The 14,063-nt window shown below is 40.0% G+C and overlaps 2 protein-coding genes across 2 annotated transcripts in view; one reads left to right on the top strand and one right to left on the bottom strand.

Moving 5' to 3' along the window:
• Positions 1-3: 3 nt before the first annotated feature.
• DDX28 (DEAD (Asp-Glu-Ala-Asp) box polypeptide 28) lies at positions 4-774 on the top strand (the record flags this gene model as incomplete). Its single annotated transcript, XM_010015467.1, has 1 exon — positions 4-774. A coding segment is annotated over one exon (771 nt), but the record flags the coding sequence as incomplete, so codon positions are not given.
• Positions 775-4,309: 3,535 nt separating this feature from the next.
• The window catches only part of LOC104406481 (galanin receptor type 1-like), an 11,604-nt gene continuing 1,850 nt past the window's right edge, over positions 4,310-14,063 (bottom strand). The window contains exons 2-3 of the mRNA XM_010015465.1: positions 13,503-13,568; positions 4,310-4,682 (exon numbers count right to left, since the gene is read on the bottom strand). Of these exons, the coding sequence (XP_010013767.1) occupies positions 4,365-4,682; positions 13,503-13,568 (384 nt within the window). The 3' untranslated portion in view covers positions 4,310-4,364. The remainder of the gene's footprint in view (positions 4,683-13,502; positions 13,569-14,063) is intronic.

The following is a 14,063-nucleotide window of genomic DNA, read 5'->3' as shown; positions in this document are numbered from 1 at the left end:
GAGCGACTGCGCTGGATGGTGCTGGACGAGGTGGACACCCTGATGGACGACTCCTTCGCGGGGATGCTGGAGGAGATCCTGGCACACGCGCCCCTGGCCGCGGGTGCACCCGGGCCGGCTGGCCCTGGGGAAGAGAGGACCCAGGTGGTGGTGGTCGGAGCCACATTCCCCACGGGGCTGAGCCAGACGCTGGGGAAGTTCACCGATGTGGGCCAGTTTGTCACCCTCGCCACCCAGAGCCTGCACCACCTGCCACCCCATGTCCAGCAGAAGTTTGTCCGCATCAAAGGCCAGGACAAGCTGCCCGAACTGCTGCAGCTCCTCAAGGAGCACCCAGCGTCCAGTGGGTCTATTCTTATCTTCTGCAAAAGTGCCAGCACTGTCAACTGGCTGGGCTATATCCTGGATGACCACAAAATCAAGCACCTGAGGTTGCAGGGACAGATGTCAGCAGCTGCTAGAGCTGGCATCTTTGCCTCGTTCCAGAAGGGTGATGTGTCTGTCCTTGTCTGCACTGACCTTGCCTCGCGGGGCCTGGACACCAGCAGTGTGCAGCTAGTGGTCAACTATGACTTCCCAGACACCCTGCAGGACTACCTGCACCGTGTGGGGCGAGTTGGACGGGTTGGAAGCAAGACACCTGGAGCTGTGGTTAGTTTTGTCACCCATCGGTGGGATGTGGACCTGGTACGAAAAATAGAGACTGCAGCCCGGAAAAGGACAGGTCTCCCAGGCATGGACTCCTCGATTAATAAGTCACCTGTCAAGGGTTGATTCAGGTTGCCAAGCACTAGTACATGGCCCGAGTGTGAAGTCTTTAAGGAAGAGCAAATGAGCTTCTGTGTGTAAGCTAGATTGGAAGAATAGAGGATTGAGTTTCAGAACCAGGTGACTGAGTTAACTGTGCATTGTTCTGGAAGCTGCAGTAGTCATGTCCAGAGGCATTGCAGTTCCTGGCTTTCCAAAATGAAGCTTGTGAGTAGTAACATAATGCCTTTGAAGAAGACTGAAGAATGATCTCATCAGTTGATTTTGTTTTTTTGTTTAGACTTCTAACTTAAATCCAAATCAGAATGAAAGCATGCCTGTGTGATGTGCAGCTCTGTTGTGTTTCATCGCTTCCCACCACCAGCAGCTAAACATTCATTGTTAAAGCTTTAAAATTACTACTATGGCAGGAAAGAAAAGAAAATATTTTCCTAGTTTAAGCAATTATAGATACATGTAGAAAGACTAAAGGACAAATCGTATCTGATTTTCTTGTGATGCAGCAGTTCATTCAGAGAATTCTATACCAGATACTTCTTTATCTTGATTGGTGGGAACGAGAAGGCACAATAAAGCTTGAGACTTTTGCAGGGTCTTAATTTGTTGTTTTATGGTCACCTTTCACTGAGAAATGGGATCTTGCTGCTTCATGTTCTGTTAAATTTCTAAAAGCCTTCAAGTATTTTCTGCACATTGTTGCTGCATGCTGTGATGACATGTCCAGGCTGAACTGATTGTAAGAACAAAGGGAATGACCAAACCACCAAAAGAAAAAAAAAAGTCTCCTGTTACAGAAAAGAAGTTGGGTTCTAATTCTAACTCACAGGTTCTAATGACTCACATGTAATAGAGTACAAGATTTCTTTTGAGTATCTTGCTATTTTTCTTTTCTGCTTTAAACCAAAAGGAGGTTATTTTGTATCTAGCTGCTAGTTTGTATCCATGGTAAATAATCACACAAACCCAGCATTTTAGCTCTGATTTCTGTTGCAGTGATTTGTCACAGCCTTTTCTTTTAATGGTTGTTTTTCCCATGCTGTCCCTTTAGTGTGTACTAAAACTCGGTATGTAGAAATAGTAAGCTGTTAAAAGAACACAGAACAGTATCTAAATACTTGGTCGTAGAGGAAGTCAGGTTCTGGAGCTACTTATAGTATACTGAGTAAAAACTAAGCAAACAGAAAGCTTGCACATCACTTGAGAATAAGGCTGCATAATCTAGAAATTGTACGCATGTACTCTGTTCACATTGCACAGTTAAGGGGCTCTTACGGGAAGTTACAAGCTGTGGTAAAATTATTTCATATAATAGAAAACTTTCAATTAGAAATAGAGTGGAAGAGTGATTCTCTCAGAGACTGGAAACCTTTGTATTTTGGACCATTCATTGCGTAGACTACTTGTGTCTCCTCTGTAGATGATTTAACTGCAAATCGGGCAGTTTTGCTGTCCACAAGCAGAACCTTACTCTTCACGCATAAGAGTAGGGTAAAAACCAGAAATCTGGGGACAATCTAGTATTTTAATTTAAAGATCCTATTTCCGTTCATATATAAGCATCTTACGTTGTTATCTTTAACTGTAGACATACAGATTAATTTAAGTGAGGTAAATTGTATTTGAGAAACTCCAAGTAAAAATTCTAATATTTTCTTGTCTGCTTTGCCCAAGCAGTTTCAGGCTGGCTCCATCTCAAGTGTCATATAATTTGAATCTGATGGTTTTCAAAGCTTCAGTACTTAGCTGTATTAGCATTAATACTTGCTTCACAGAGTGTCTTTCCTGAGGCAGGTGGTGGTGACTGTGCTTCCCAGATCAATACGGAGATGCCCTTTTAAGTTTCTCAAGGAAATTATTGCTTGGGATCTCAAATGTCTTGACTATAAGTATTTGGCTTCTCATAGTTATCATACAGGACTAAATCAATCAGTTTTTCGGGCTAAAATTTCCTAACTGTTGCAGGTGTGTACTGTAATACTCTGCTCTATTACCTATATTTTCCAGCTAAATGGTACAACCAAAGTTAAACACAGTTAAATGATAACCACATAAGCAGTCACTTCTGACACAAGATCTGTGGTCGAACTATGTGGCAGTGGTTGTTGATAGTGAATGTATCTGCTTAGTTTGTGTTAGTAACTCAGTGGTGATAAGAGTAGTTTTTTTTTCTTGAGTTAAAATATGTGGAAGGAAAATGGAAGGAAGGTTGGCTTCTCATTAATTATCCAGATTATAAAAGGCAATGTGGGTATACTTGGAACTGAAGTATAGAATGCAGATGTTAAAAATAAATTATTGATGTGTTACATGTTACAGAACTTAAGTGTATGTTCTGATAGCTGTAACAAATTCTATTGAAGACGTGAAGATTCTGTTTGGATGGTTTTGTTACGGGTTTTTTTTTTTTGTTTTTTAGTAGTTTGTAGTTTAACTTCTGTTACTCACTTTTAAAGGCTCAGTAGCATAGTGTATGAATCTGGAATTGTGTTACAGTGAATCCCATGACAGGTCAGTCTGGATTGTAGCACACCGTATGATCAAATCAGACAACACAGTGAAATAATAAAGTCCTTTTAGCCATATGCTTCTTAATTTTGAAGTAATATGCACTTTATATATCTACAAACAGGAACCTTGAACTTGGTACAAACGATGTTTAACCTGATTGTTGCTATGGTACTCATGAACAAGTATTCCTAGCAAAAACCCCCAAAACATTTGACATTTACATACTAAAGTAGCCAATAAAAAGCTTTGGGTATATATACTGAGAGAATACTACGTATACCAATAAAGCCTTTTGTAAATGTTGCTTTCAAACAAAACCACTGTTCTTTTAAGCATGTTCTTTTAAACACTTTCCTACTGTTACTCACGAAGAGACAGTGATAAAGAGACAGTGATAAAGAGCAGTACTTATATTTGAGAGTGTACACACATTCAAGCCCTGGGATATGTAAGCTGATATAGAGCTAACAAATGCAGACATGCACATCACTGACATGTCATGTGAAAGTTCTACAACCCAGCAGGTAAATACTATAGCAAAGCCTTCAAAGAGATTTAGAGGCCCTATTAGAGCTAGCGAGCTAAAACTGTAGCTTGCATATGGTCAAACCTACTTAAAAAACAAAGACATATTCAAAAGCTTTTTAGATTCAGTTTTCCTAAACTGTTTTTCTGTGCTCTCTAAACTTCACATTACTTATTGTGCACATCCTAATGACTGTCTACATGCATAATTAACTGTTCTTTTCTGTCTGTCCGTCTTATATCTTCTGTGGAACTCTATTTTAGACTACTACTTTACTACTACTACGTATTTTACACATAACTACAGCTACATATGAGTTCTATCTTATGGGCAGTACAAGGACATTCAAAAAATTGTGTTGCACCTGGTAAGGTGCCCTAGGACAAGCTGTGTCAAGCATCCTAACAGCCACATGGAAAATGCCTCCTACCACTCTGGTAATCTAACAAAATCCACATTTTTACAGATTGCATCACTCCCTGAAATGCACTTGTATACTTGTTCTCCCCAGACAGCACTCTTTCTCCTCCTCTTCCTCCTGAAATGTATTTGTGAGACCAATTTACATGTTAGTAGTCGAATGTGTGGTGGAGAAGTTCTCCGTACGTACTCTGACCAATTTCGCAGCGGGAACTGACTGCAGGAAGAGCTTGCGGGTGAAGACTTGACGACAGGCCTTGCGGAAGTTTTCTGAGAGGAAGGCATAAATGATTGGGTTGATGCAGGAGTTCCCATAGGCTAGGCAGTGAGAGATGATGCGGAAGGTGAAGGAGATGTTGTTCAGAGGAAACTGCCCAAACTCAGCCCACATTGTGATAATGTGGTGTGGCAGCCAGGAGAGCAGGAACACAGCAACCACAAGCAGCACTGTCTGTGCTGTCTGGAAAAGACAAGGTCACAAATTAAATGGTTTCAGTGATCAAGCAAGTCTCTGGGATGAGTGAGTTTGCCTTCCTCTGTCAGTAATGAAGGCAGAATAACACAGGCAACACTAACAACTGCCAGGTGGGCACATTATGGCATTATGAAAAAGGATGCTAAAACCCATTTCTCCTCTGTGGAAAGCAAGGATTGCCTGTTTTTGGCTCAAACAAATAACTCTATAGGCAATGGAGATAGAATAGAATCATAGAATCCTAGAACAGGGTTGGAAGGAACCTTAAGATCATCTAGTTCCAACCCCCCTGCCAGGGGCAGGGACACCTCACACTAAACCATGTCACCCAAGACTCCCTCCAACCTCGCCCTGAACACTTTTTTTTTTTGGGCAACTGGTTCCAGTGCCTCACCACCCTCACTGTGAAGAACTTCTTCCTTATATCTAACCTGAACTTCCTCTGTTTAAGTTTGGACCTGTTACCCCTTGTCCTACCACTAGAGTCCTAATGAAGAGTCCCTCCCCAGCATTCTTGTAGGCCCCTTTCAGATACTGGAAGGCTGCTGTGAGGCCTCCACGCAGCCTTCTCTTCTCTAGGCTCAACAGCCCCAACTTTCTCAGCCTGTCTTCATAAGGGAGGTGCTCGAGCCCCTGATCATCCTCGTGGCCTCCTCTGGACTTACTCCATCAGCTCCATGTCCTTCTTATGTTAAGGACACCAGAACTGTACACAATACTCCAGATGAGGTCTCACAAGAGCAGAGTAGAGGGGCAGGATCACCTCCTTTGACCTGCTGGTCATGCTTCTTTGGATACAGCCCAGGATACGGTTGGTTTCTGGGCTGCAAGCGCACACTGAAGATGGCTCATGTTAAGTTTCTTGTCAATATAGAGAGTGCCTCTAAAACCTAAAACAATTCAGACGCTGCAACTATGTTACATGGAAGAGTGGAAATAATCCATAGGATTTGGAGGCTGAGGAACATTAAGGCTATTGAAAATAACTGCAGGGGAAAATTGCCTGGCATATAAAGTGACAAAGCATATTCCCATGTGAGTAAACAAACTCAGCTCCCAAATGTCCTCAAACTGGCCATGCTGGGAATCAGATGCTGTCCTTATAGTGGTATGATTAGAAGTTGATGGAACTGAAAGACACAGATATAGTGGCCTTGTGGGGTTTAACATATCTACTGTGGTATGACAGGTACTAAAGAAATTATTAATAAACAGGTTCTATCGTTAGTTTCCACTGGTAATAATGGTGCTACTTGATTACCCTCCAGCAATGTTAAGTAGCTTGGGCTTGTTACCATGGCAACCTTTTATAGCATGCCATGCTTAAATTAGAGGGCTACAAGCACTGAAATATTCTTTTGAGTGAGGGATATATACCTAGTTTCTTTTCTCCCTTTACTGTGAAAAAATAAACCATGTATTTAACATAGGGCTGCATATTAAAAAATGGGTTTGCAGTTGCTGTTTGTTAGCATAAAGCTTTTTCTGAGGTCCAGCTATTAGGGATTTTGCAGATGCAAACCACAGACAACACTAGAGCAATAATGTACATAATTCATGACTCAAAAAACATGTTTTGGAAATAGAAATTCTGTCTGTCTTTTCAAGTTGGGGAGTATCTGGTTAACAGAGAGGAAACAAATAAAATCTATTTGGCTTTTAATATGGTAACTTTATAGCTGTAACTAATGTTAGTACCAGCTGTGGCAGACAGTTTGAGAGTGTTCAGTGGGCCATAGTAATTAACACAGTTAATGGGTTACTGTTGGTCTAGCTCTGCCCACTTAATGCCAGCCTTCTGGTTCATCTCCAAAGGTTCAGTGGGTCTGTACTAGATGTGTACAATGGCCGCTACTGGATTATTTCTCTTTTTATACTTCTAGAAGTGTTTCAAGCAGATCATAAAATAACTTAGAGCATTATTTGTTTTACAGATGAAGTAAGTGTGTGTAAACTATACAGTGAATCCATAGCATGGTGGGAAATGGAGACTGGGAGAGTCGTAAATATTTTTGTTTGTCAAATAAACTTCTCTTTTATTCCCCCCAGTTTTTTCTGCCATGCACAGATTCTCCAGAATTTACTTGCTTATTCTTTTGGTATCTTTATAGGTGGTCTCACTCTCATTTATGCTTTCCTGCTTTTCTTTGTCTTTTTTTCCCTTTCCCAGGGGAGAGAGCTTGTCACTTGCCTGACCTAGTCAGGAAAAGACACTTCGCTACACATCTTTTTTCAGAGCTGATCAGGCCATCCATTTGTACTGTGTACCTCAGCCACACAGAAATGGGAAAGAACATTCAGTGAGGTTTTTATTAAATAGTACATTCTCACTAACTCGCTGAAAAACTGGGCTTCATTAGTGAGACAACTGCTGCTTTCTGAATGTGGTAGAAGTTTTTTTCTCTTTTTTTTTCCTTCCATGACTCTGAAGGAAGAAGCATAAAGAAGCCTATGCCTGTTCTTCCACACTGTCTTATCAGCAAATAACAACTGACACTTCCTCTATTACTGCTCTGTGGGAGGATGGGGGATGTAATAAACTTGGTTTGGACTTTGGCTCATCTTTCTCCTTACTCCCCAAAATTAGTTTCAATTAATAATGTTCTGCTGTGACTCCAAAGGCAGACTTATTCTAGCTAGTCCTGCTTCTTCACACCATACCATACCATACCATACTGTACCATACTACACTGTACCGTACCATACCATACCATACCATACCATACCATACCATACCATACCATACCATACCATACCATACCATACCATACCATACCATACCATACCATTCTTCCTCAGCCTTTGTGTGGGGGCTGAGACTTCTAATACAAAGTCTGATGATGTGCTTTACCGATAAGTTATTTTTTCCTGTCATGTTAATCTCTAACTTGTATCTCTTTTCCCCTAAGGTTTGAGAGATAATTGGTGCATGTTTTGATTGCCTCAGACTTTGAGTAAGCTACAGAGTTTCAGACTTGGCTATATATTGTACTTCTACTGTAGCGAAGGCTGTGCAAAGCAGTACTGACCCATGGTGCCCTAAACTTCTGCTTTTAGATACGGCAGGTACACACTATGGGTGCCCAGAAAGGACATGTGGCTTAGCACAGTCTACCACTGTACTACTGGAGGTACTTACCAACTTCTGAGCGATTTTTGTGGCTTTAGGTTCTGGGATCCTCTGTTTTCTGAAGTCAGAAATGAGTCAAAAGCATCCCTTTGCTCCAAGTCACTCTTTAAGCCAATATGCAAAGTGGAAACTATCAGTTTCTTCTCTCCTGGTGCCACATTCTTCTCTCTTTGTTCACAAGTCTGACTCTCCCTCATGCATTTGAAAACATCCTTTTCCTTTCTACCGCTAATGTTCTAACAGAAAGGTCCCAAAGAACGATTTGATCTCCAGAAACATGGTTATAGCTTAGTGATAAACACACAGCTAATTAAAGCTGATTAAAAAAGTCAGCATACCTATTCTTAACTTAAATGTTGGGTAGCAGCTTCCTCTGCTTCAGAGCAAATGCATATGTTACTTACTTCTGAAGCACTTGTAACTGCTGTTACTTGTAACTGTAACTGTAAATAGATTTACACTTGAGTGTAATTCTATTCTTCAGTGGTCTGAAAATCACACTGGAAGTGTTCTTTTTCAATGTTCTCTGTTTTCTTCCTTGCAATCAGAGATGGCGATCGGCTGTCATGAAGAGGAGGAGAGATTGAAGCAAATAGATTTTCAGTTACCAGTTCATTTTGGCAGTTTGCACTGTGTGCTAAGAGTGGACTCTTCATTTCCTGGCAGCTTGCTTGCAGTATTCTGACTGCTGATCTGGACATCTCTTATTCTGTGATTGTCATTAATTTCCTCTGTTGATGCCCTTAGTACTTGCTTACTTTTTATTCATAGATGCCTATGAGCATTATGATACTCCTATTATTCACTAATTGGTAATGATGCTCTCTATTCCTGCTGCCATAGACTCTTGTTAGCAAAACAACTTACAGGATTTCACTTCTGATTAATATTTTTTTGCTGGACGGATCCCAGGATCTCCAATGCTCCTTTGCTGTACTTCCTGTTGTTCCAGTGCCAAGGCCTTGAACATCACATTCATTAAGACTATATGAAAACCTTCCATTTGTATGAATAGAAGCCAAAGAAATAGCTCAGCATGTAGGAAAGCAGTTACAGTGCAACTTTCGTTTTCTTCTCTTGGCCAAGATATTCAGGAATACCTGTCTGCCTTGAAGGAATTCTGTATGTTTTACCTGAAGCTCAAGTTGAGGTAAATATCTTCAACATGCAGTACTCCAGGGGGTGTGTCAAATCAACTCTGTGTATTTGTGTTTAGCTAGGTCTGGGAGCAATGAACAGCTAATTTGCATGTAGGTAAATGTAAGGTGGTGAATATATGAGCTGAGGAAGAAAACAGCTTCATAGAGAGAGATGTGCTTTGAACTGACCATTACAATTTTGGGACAAGATCTAGGACTTAGGATAGTTTTGTGGACAGCTTAGTTCTCAACTCAGATTGGCTAGAAGAGCGTATTTCTTATCTTTTTTTAAGTAATAAAATAAGGAAAATAGAATTGTAGGAATTATTAGGAAAGGAATAGAGCACAAAACAAGAGACACTGCTCTCCCACCAGGTAAGCACGGTTCATCTTTCTATTGTAGTTAAACAGTAGAAAGGGGTAGTATTAATTTGTTAGCTTTAAATGGCTCAGTTGTCTGTTAATTGGCGTTTTTGGCCTCAAGGTTCCACAAGTCCTAGTGTCCTTTCAAGGGAGCTTGCAAAATACCTGTGAAATTCATATCCTCAGGAACATTCTTAAACTTGAAAAAGCATTTCTGATTGTTCAGTTTGCAAGTCTTGTTATTTGTTCTTTAAAGATGTAAAGGACAAAACTGAGTAAACATTGAGGAACCCTGCTGTGCTTCAGAGGTCAGTAAAACACCACAGGGCCATTTCATGATCAGAATAGACCTTGGTTTGCATTAATTTCCATTGTGAAATCATCTTATTTACTGCAAATGTACGTACAGAGTTCCTAGGGCTGGGACTTTATGAAACGCTTTTCAGCACTGCCACACAGGGAATTGTTAGCTTTCCATGGAGCAAAATTATAGACTTTCTGTACTCTGCCTAATGCAGAAAGGAAAGAACAGAACTGAAGTATAATTTACTTGTGGTACAGGACTGCACAGAATTTCTTAGCATGTGGTCTTGCTGACTGGCCTCTTGAAATGATTATCCAAAACTGCAAAGAGGAATCCTGCAGCATCACACCATCTCAGTTTTAAGGCTGGAAAACCTGTGCAGCTAGTATGGCATTAAATGGGGAAACAGAGAGTCATGTATCTCTTCTACAAGTACAGTCTTAGGTCATCGTGCAGAATTTCAGCCTAAGCTTCCAAAAATTCCTAAATTCTTCCTTGATCTAATGCACAAATACTACATATAAATGGAAAAACACATGAAATTGAGCATGTCCGACACTGACATGGCAAGCATATATAAAAATTTGCAAAGTAGGAATCTGAATTAAAGGTCAAGCTCTTTTGATAATGGAATATGAAGTCAGGATACAACCAAATTTGTGCAAGGGATATTTTTGCAAAGTTTCAAGTCTGCGTAAGCTGAAAAAGCTGCTGTAACTTAAAAGCTTGCAAATCACAACCCAAGCATATGCTGTGTGTGCCTGGAAGATTTTATGTCATCTTTAGGATTCAGTTAAAGACAAATTTGTTCTTTTCAGCAAGTATTTGAACACTGACTTGGAGGGGGCAGCTGTCAGAGCTCTCTGGGTTATTAATAAACTGGGCCCATTCATCCAAAATGTGTTTGTCGTTAACTTTATAATCATGTATCCAACATTGCCGAAATGTTGGGCAATGTCTTAGAAAACAGGGCCCTCCTATAGTACCTATAGAGATACTATAGGTTTTTTAGATCTAGTCCCTACATAGCTTCAACTAACACAAACATTCAGTACAATATTGTGGCAAATGGGACAATGATAGACAGTAGAAAGATGACAAATAATGGAAGAGAAGAGAGAGGTGATTTGAAACCATCATGCACATAATGAAATCCACATTGGAACCCCAGATATATCTTGTGGCAATGTTGTGTTCATGACAGCACAGTCCTCAGATCCTGTTGATGCGAAGCCTGCCATTTAAGACTTATTTAGAGAAGATGCTTCAGGTACTGGTATGCAGTGGAAACCTTTATCTATTAAAAAAAAACCCCACAATAACAAAATCACCCCAAACCCACAAGCTAAACAAACAAAAAAAACAGAACAAACCCAAACCCCCTTCCCTTAGGGTTGGGAGGACAATTATAACTCAGGTGTCCTGCTATCTTGAAATTATATGAATAAAGTAGAAACTGAGTGGTCATAGCTCCAGACTGTAGTCTTTTGTACCCGTATGACACTTCATTTTCCCTATCAATCAGTGTGGTCAAGATGCACACTGTGAATTAACAGATGGGAATCAAGTGATTTTATCACCTCATATTGGGAGACTGCTGTTGTGTTACAATTACTTTTGATAGATCAAGGCAGTTTAGGTTTAGCCACTAAAGTCACACATGTATTTCAGAACAAGCAAGATGTCCTGTATATGCTAAATTAACCTTTCAAATCTGGAGCAAGCATAATTTGTCAAACATCTTCGAGCAAAATTACATGCTAAGAAAGGTTGGACCAGATGACCCTTGAGGTCCGTATCCACTCTGGTGTTCTATGAAAATAAGCAAAAGCTGTTCATCTAATCTCTGATGAAGTTTAACTTAAAAGGAAATGAAACTGCTTGTCACAAATTAGCTTCCTTCATATATACTTAGCAGGTCAATTAGACAGAACTGACATGCACAGATGAATTTCCTATTTAGCTCTAATATGAAGTGTTCTTAAGAAGATCTGCTTTGAATGATTGACAGTTAATGTGTTTCAAGTATACTTGGAAAGCATATGCAGAAATTGTGCATGTCTGCAACCTACCCAAGAAAGACTCCTTATAAAGTGCTAAGAAGTGGTTGAAACAAAAAAATACTTGCAATAGGTAAGCTAAAGATGCTCTTTGCCTATAGGAAGGCTAGATGAGCAATTTCTACACAGGAAGTGCTGGAAAGGGACAAATTGTGGAAGATGATGCATGTGTATAGTGGAATATATTTGATTTTTCTTTCATCTGAAAGGATAACCTATTGAATTGGCCTAATTGTGCCAAATGGAACAAGAATTGCTACTGGGTGTTCCTGAATCATGGCCAGGGAAGTACCCTTAAGTACTCCCTTAAGGAGGGAGGAAAGAAGTGCTGTACCATTAACTTGTTAGACAGGTGAAGTCAAAGATAGTTTCTTAAGATCGATTCTGTCAGCCACATCTAATCAAGAAACTCAAAGATGAAGAAACTGTAGAGCTGTTTTTTCATCAGACTCTACAGGTGGAATCTGAAAACAGTGCAGACAGATACATAAATGAAATTCTGTAACTTACTACTTTACAGGAAAACAACACCAGAAACTTTCAACCGTTGTACGAATCTCATCAAAATCCTCTTCTTGTGAGCAACCTAGATTTACAGGCTAGTCAATAAATCAATGGACCCAACCTGTCATGCCCAGAAGTGTTTTTGTGTTTCAAAACATCTGTAGTTTGTTGCAGCTGTGGTACCAGTGTCTGTCTCTTTTTCTGGAGTCACATCAAAGTTTTGATTTCTATGTCTTGCACACACTTTTCAATCAAATGGCCATGTTTGCTGTTATGGCCTTCATTTATATCATAGATGGAATCACAGCAACATTGTGTAGGGATGCTCTAATGTGGTAGGTAGCCCTGAAACAAGTCAGTGCATTGACTGAGAACAAATCAAAGCTTTTCCTAGGCATCTCCACTGGTTGTCACATCTGCTCGGAGACACACACACTGCTCATTTGGGTTATACAGCTGCTGCATTGCTGGCACAGACTGTGACTGGACTGTGCTGTCAGCATCTAACGGTAGTACTCCACCACTTCCTGCCTTTGACTAGCCAGATAGCCCACGGTTTCCCTTATCAAAGTACACTCAACAATTAAAACATTTCTGACTGAAATAGCATTTTCCTCTTTCACATCAGGTCAGTCTGATGTTGCATCGCTGAAGTCAGTGAGTTTTGCTACCTGAAGTCTTCTGTTAATTATGGCTTATCCGCTCTAAGAATTTTTATTTTGGTTGTTTTGTTTTTTTTTTTTTGGGGGGGGAGGAATCTATCCTTAATGTTTTTCCCAGTAAATACTTGCAGTTCTGCTTATTTCATGCAGCTTGAACCAGGGATAATCCTATTCTTTGGCCTGCAGAGGGAACAACGCAGGATCCAGGTTCTTGCAAACCTGAAGATCTCAAATGCAAACTGCAGCAAAAGTGAAGTACTTCAGTTTCAGAGTTCTTCAAGTGTTTTCCTTTTAGCTTGCTAAGGTGTCCTCAAAACACCTAAATATTTTTATAGTCTGAGTATCTTACTGGCTGCCACTGTAAAAAATACAGTATTTATGGGATTCTTCTATAGCACAATAAATCAAAAGGCATGTATATAGAGATCAATACAGCATTTCAATAATGGCAACATTATGTGCTGTGTCTATAAAGATACAACAAACTGTCATCATGAATTCTAAACCTGAGCTGAAAGACTGGTACATGAATGACATTTCAGTATGCGGATGGAGCTTGAAAAGGCTATTAGTTATTTTAGAAACCTGATATATTTGTTATATTATAGTTATAATGTGTACAGATTAAACCAAAAATATTTACCTTCCTCTTTGATCTTTCTGACTTCTTGGAAATGTTCTTTACTTTCGTATGGAGATGATACAAAACCTTGGGGGGAAAAAAGGAGTAAGGTATTGAATGGTAAGTTGAATTGTTTGCATTAGTATTTGAACTTTTCATACATGCACCAAAAATTAAAATAATTGTTTTAACATGACTTCAACTAAAGTTGAATTTGATGTTTTGAGACTTTTAATTCTAAACTCTCCACAGTTCTTTCTCCTTCAAGAAACAAGGTTTGCCAGAAGCATTGAAACTGCTATGCTTCCAGAAGATGTAGTTCAGCACATAGTAAGAGCTCTGCTGGCACTAAGCTGAAATCCAGAGAAGTTTTTCCATGGATTGATTTTGAATTTCAAATTGTGCCTGAGATTATCTGTATTTATTCTTTAGGCTGATTATACACACAGGCAGAGAGCAGGCTACCAGTCACTGGTGTGACTGTCCTGCCGTTCCTGAACTTAGCACTAACAAATGGGGCAGGCAGTTGGGGTAGGTTCTCATTTCAGTGAGACAGTTATAAGAAATGTTAAAGCACTGTAG

Source organism: Nestor notabilis, unplaced genomic scaffold (genome assembly GCF_000696875.1).
Source record: "Nestor notabilis isolate BGI_N333 unplaced genomic scaffold, ASM69687v1 scaffold7495, whole genome shotgun sequence".
NCBI lineage: Eukaryota > Metazoa > Chordata > Aves > Psittaciformes > Psittacidae > Nestor > Nestor notabilis.
Note: the sequence above shows the minus strand (reverse complement) of the source record. Positions and strands in the feature narration are given on the sequence as shown.